This window comes from Camellia sinensis, chromosome 10, assembly GCF_055761805.1.
Source record: "Camellia sinensis isolate YWXY chromosome 10, ASM5576180v1, whole genome shotgun sequence".
NCBI lineage: Eukaryota > Viridiplantae > Streptophyta > Magnoliopsida > Ericales > Theaceae > Camellia > Camellia sinensis.
In genome coordinates, this window is record NC_138970.1 from 116,216,615 (window position 1) to 116,222,614 (window position 6,000).

The 6,000-nt window shown below is 38.3% G+C and overlaps 1 protein-coding gene across 2 annotated transcripts in view; it reads right to left on the reverse strand.

Moving 5' to 3' along the window:
• The window catches only part of RBL15 (RHOMBOID-like protein 15), a 99,892-nt gene extending 98,499 nt beyond the window's left edge, over positions 1-1,393 (reverse strand). Inside the window, exon 1 of one of the 2 annotated variants that reach the window (XM_082892076.1) lies at positions 1,264-1,393. In XM_082892076.1, coding sequence (XP_082748202.1) covers positions 1,264-1,287 — 24 coding nt within the window. In that variant the 5' untranslated portion in view covers positions 1,288-1,393. The remainder of the gene's footprint in view (positions 1-1,263) is intronic. The other variant, XM_082892078.1, reaches the window with a different exon arrangement.
• Positions 1,394-6,000: the final 4,607 nt, after the last annotated feature.

Consider the following 6,000-nt stretch of genomic DNA (forward strand, 5'->3'; position numbering starts at 1 on the left):
AGACTTTGCTTGGCTCCACATGAGTCCAAGTTGGCTCCATCATAGGAGCTCCACAAAAGGTTGACCACTAGGTGCCTCCGAGGCACTCTCTATCCTTGATGCCTATCTTGCTCACCTACATATATACACATAAATAGTGAGCTAACGCCTAATGAGTAATAACAGAATAAAGAGATTATATGAATAAAGTTCAATGCCATCACGAATATCAGTTTCACATTTCTAGTCAATCTTAACATTAATAACCATTTCATTCAATTCATGTGGCACATCCAATAGAGTAACCATTTATCATCAACAATGGGACCTCAACGGTAAATCAATGTTCAATATTCAATGTGACCATGAAGGTCTAACATCAGAGATCTCTGTGTTTCAAATATCCAATGGGCCATGGTATTGTTTCCCTCTCAAGCGAGGGCTAATGGGCCATGGTATTAATTTCCCCCAGGTAGGGCCTCTTTATCAATGGGCGATGGTATTATATCCCCCAGGCGAGGGCCTATTAAGCAATGGGCCATGGTGTTATATCCCCTAGGCAAGGGCTTATTAAGCAATGGGCCATGGTATTATATCCCCCAGGTAAGGGCCTCACTAAAGGATGTCACGAATACACTCTCATAAGGGAACTTCATTCATTCATAAGAAACTAGTGTTTAATAAACAATTTGATTCAATAAGCCAATCAATCATTCATATATCAATTTCGGTAACAATAACATTTTCAAAAATAAATATAACTTGAACATATCTTTATAGAGTTATTACTCACAGTAGGTTACGTTGTCACTAGGCCTTGGACGTTCACCTATACAAAACACATAACAAAAATACAATTGGAGTACCATTCGATAACCATTTTGCTTTAATTAAATTTTTCTCATGTGTTTCCAACTCATTCCATGTTTTTATGAGCTTAATTGGTACCTCAGAGTACTTGAAATGACATGCGGATGCAAGTATGCACTTAAAAGAGTTAGGCAAAACTTTGTGAAAATAGGGCCTCCGCTCAAGCGTAGTTTCCTTCACTCGAGCGGGGGTTCAAAATAAGGGTGGTTGCTTGAGCGCAACTTCTATCGCTCAAGCAGTCTACAAACTCTGCAAAAGTACTAGTTGCATGAATTTTCTGCTCGATGGATACTCGACGGTCGCTCGAGCGGAAGACTGAGAAAAAGTGGGTTCGCTCGAGTGTACACACACACACACACACACATACATAAGTGAAAATTTATGAAGAATAAAATAGTTCTTTAGAGGATTTACCTCAGAAACAATGTTGGGTCTCATTTTTCTCTGCGTCTTCTTCACTATGTGCTTTGAACATGTCTCAAATTTGTTGTTATATGTAGCCAAACATCATATAACATCTCTCTCGGGGTTCTCTCGATCCCTCTGGATCTTGTTTTAGACTCGGGCCCAACTACCGAATCGGATAATGTGCATTTGTCTTGTTTTTTTTTTCTTTGGGGTTCTAGTTCTTTCTTCCTTGTACATACCTACACGATCTAATCTAGCCCAACTCGACCTTACCGTACCTTATCCAACCCTGATCAACAATATTACAAATCTACTTTTATCAATTCAGAATTTATTTATGAAAATAAAAAAGATAAAAAATCAATGGCTCATATTTATTTTATGTATGAATCCCACATTTCATCAATTCAATATCCACCACACAAACACACTCAAAGTAAATTTGGGATCCGTAAGAATGGGTTCCTAGCAATTTTCTACCCTGATCTTGTTAGAAAAAATGTGTTTGGTTACAATTCTCATAAATTATTTTTAAATGGTTTCGTTTGTTTTTATTGAATTTTTTTTAATATTTTAGTCAATTTTTATTTTATTTTATTTTATAGATACATTATGATTATATACATCGAAAAAGTTTTAAAATATAAATATATATATATATATATATTAACTAAAATATGAAAAACAAAATCACTAAAACAAGTGAAAACCCGAACAAACACTCACCGCTCATTCAAGTCCATTAGATTAGTAGCTTTGGTATTTGTATTGTGTAATAATTAGTTAATTAATTAGTTCATTCATTTGAGTTTGTAATAATTAGTTAATTAGGTCATTCGGACCCTCTTGTGCGATGGAAAATTTGTAATATTTGTATGTCTTCCGATTCTCATTTCTTTCTCTCTTTTACTTACATGCTTACCGTGGTTGTATGTAGTATCATGTTTTCGTTTCATATCATTGACATGCTTTGCATCCATTTTTGCATGCATTAAGGTTCGGTTCATCATTTTTTAATATCATTGTCATTTCTTAACTTATTTGAAAACGTGCATTACCACGTGCTTTGAGTTAATCCATATGACATATAATAAGCTGAACCTGGTAGTTGCATTCTTGTATGTGTTGCATTAGCCATTTTGCATATAGGATCATGTATTTTTCTAACTATATTCTTTTCTTTGATTTGTCTCGGTTAAATACTAGGTGAGCATTTTTGCTTTAGTATATTGCATGTGTGTTTGTGTTTGTCATGTCAAGCATACTACCATAAGGCTACTCGCTTACTTGAAATATCTCTTTGAATGCCTGCGGATGAAGGCTATTTCACTTAAGTTGGAATAACTTTGATTATTGTACATATGAGCTAACTTTTCCTTTGAGTTGCACGTATTCAAAACGCTTTTCAAACAAACATGAAATCAAAGCATTCCAAAGTAAGTGACGTGGTCTATACTAGTTTGCTTCACATAATAATGTTAGCATTATTAATAATCAGAACATGATGATATAATGTCTATAAAATTCACATAATGATTAGTAGAGGCCGATCTGTGATCGAGTGGGTGGAGTGCTCAATTCATGACCTTCCCCTCTTATACCTAAGTTCCCGAGCTGAGACACTTTGGTTATGACGAACAAGTGGCCTTTGGCACGAGTCACAGATTTCCTAAATTTTTCCAAAATGTTTAGGTAACAACTTTGAAATTTGGCAATGCAGTCCATTTCTGGCATCTTTGATGATTAATGGATTTTCTAAGATTTGTCGGATTTGGACTCTTATTTATTTTTCTGTTTCACATTGCACTTGTGAAACTAGATTTAGAATCACGGGAATTCAAATTGTAGGGTTATCATACTGAGGAGATTAACCCCTCCGAGGAATGCAAATAACCAGTTACAGTTTCTGGTAACTCTGTTGGGGATTTAGAGAACTTGACTTGGACTTCATAATGTGATATTTTATTTACATATATATGTTCATTGCATTACATTTGTATGGTGCTTATAAGTCATTGTGTTTACCATCTGATATCTTGGATGACTTGCCTGAGGCTTGCCAAAAGCTTGCCAAAAGGCTGGTTGGACGTAGGCAATGTCATGTTGGGAACACAACCCTTAGATCTGGGTTACCGCTGTACCGTTTGATCCTCCTTTCACTTTTTGGTGTTAGGTGTGGGAGGTATATTAAGTAACCTTGTTGAGGTATCCCTTTTGACCAATTGTCCTAGCGCATGTAGTAAGCACTAGTGATTGTTCCAACATAGGACAAGATGCTCGCCCTCATGCGAGATATTATGAAACCACTTGTTTGAAGTAGTGAAACTCTAGATCATGCCAAAACTAGGACAGGGTAACCCTACCTCCTTATAGGGGTGTTTTTGCTCTCTTTATCTTCTATGTTCTTTGTAGTGGATCTGTACATGGGTGCTTCATATCGTGTGGGTTCAATTATATTAATTTGTGGGGGAGAATTCAGTGGAGAGTATAGTCCTTCAACTGTGATCATATCTATTCTAGTGAAATTAGGCTGAGGTGTTGTATGTCTTCTCTTTTGCTAAGTAGTAACCATAGCTTCAAAAGGCTCTAACATCCCCTAGGTGCTTTGGACTCATGTTAATAAATTTTGTCAGGTCAGAGATTTAGTTCAGAGGCATCCAATATTTGCTTCAGTGTCACCAATTACAAGGCGAAGAAAGGTCAAATGGGGTTCACCAGTTTTGTTGTTTTGGCAATCACCCCTCAGATCACCTATATTCAGTTCACCCCAAGCACAGTCACCTATTCTTGGAATGTCACAATATCCATCATCAAATCTAGAGGACTTACTAATCCATTGTAGCAATCTGTTGGCTCGTTCTAGCATGACCTGGCCCGTCAAATTGAGGTCACGAATAGGTTGCAACAACATCAACAGCAGCCGTCTGTGGCTTCTATTTCTCATACACCTAACGTGGCTACTCATATGCCCAGTACCACTGCCAATGCTACTACAACTAAGGATTTATCGCCCAAAGGGGTTTCTATTCTTCCTATCTAGGCAGATCCGATCCCGGTTCATATGTCTAGAGCTCCAGTTTACCAAACTAAGGCACCGTTTGAGTTCGAGTTCGAACCAACCCTACTCAAAGTTAACAAACTTCAAAAACTATTCAAGAAGGCATACGGGGTTACCGCTATTCCGGATATTGAGGATGGGTGTACTAAGTCTGCTGTTACTTTGTCGAAGTAGTTCAAAATGCCGCATATTAACTGTTTCGATGGCTTTGGAGATCCAATGGTGCATCTGCGCCTTTTTTCCGATATTATGAGACCAATGGGTTTGACCAAAATTCAGAAGTTGTCACTATTTGGCAGGACCATGTCTGGCATAGCTGCCATCTAGTACGCTAAATTAGAGGACTCTGTGAAATAGAGCTGGGAGGAGTTGGCTGAATCTTTTATTGTCCAATATTCTTATAACACACAAATCGAGGTCACAACTCATGATCTTGAGACAATGCGTCAAGAACCAAAGGAGGGCTTTTTAGAGTTTGTTACTCAATGGAAAGCAAAGGCGGCTATGATGGCAAACAGGCCTCCAAAGAAAGAACAAGTCTGTATAATTGTTAGAAATTTAAAAGACTACTGCAGAAAATGATAATCCTCCCACTATTCAACTTTAAAGACCTCCATGAAATTGGGATTCAAATCGAGGATACCATCAGACAAGGGATCATTGTGGAAGGTAATGAGCCTATAAAGAAAATTGTTGCTCGCAGTTCCAATGCTACTACCAATGGTAGCACAGCTGCAAAATTCTTAGAAGTAAACACTGCCACCAGTTCCATCAAAAACCTTTTTGCTGGTAATAGCCTAAAGCCAACCACTTCAATTTGGCCCCAAGCCTAAAATTTCCATCCTTTTTACATGGATCTCTCTCAAGCCTTGAAAATTCTACAAGGAAAAGGGCACCTAGAGCTCCTAAAACCCCTAGTCCTAAGTCATGACCCCGCTAAATACTGTGCCTATCATCAACAACCTAGTCATGATACAAACCGTTGCATTCGTCTCCTTCATAAGATTCAAGATCTTATTGACTACGAGATCATAGCTCCCCCAAAAAGACCTCATACCACTACTAACCCATTACCTCCACACATCAACCTAATCCATACATTGCCATCCACTTACAATCCCAGCATACACATTACCCTAGCCCATTTACCCAAGCTTGAGATATTCATTCCAAAAAGCACAGACTTGTGTATGATGGATGCACTTGAACCCCAATCATCTCAAATCTCATCAAATACACCATAGGCACCAATGGCCGAACCCACTACTTCTGAGCTATTGAGCATGATTAAAGATCTTTAGAGAATTGTGCTAGATTTAGCCTTTTGGATCTTGGCTCCATTATCGACTACATCACATGCTAGGAATTTCACGTCAAAAAGCTCCCTAATCTTGGGGTGAGCTACAGTTGGAAATGGCCAACCTGAAGCTATCTCAGGTCTGGATAATGACATGCTAACAACAAATGGGCCTCGCTCCCATATAGCCACCCAATCCCTTGGCAAAATTGAAGTAAGTAGCAAGACAAGGTTGGGGCAAGTATTGATCCCTATGCACATCTTCGGTGGGCTACTGAGACTTTAAAGGTCAAAGGGTTGAACAAACAGCAAGTGCTTGTAGTTGTTGCAAAGACTGTGGATGACACTTTTGTTGCTCAAGTTGGGGACATTTTAAACTAGGGGGTAA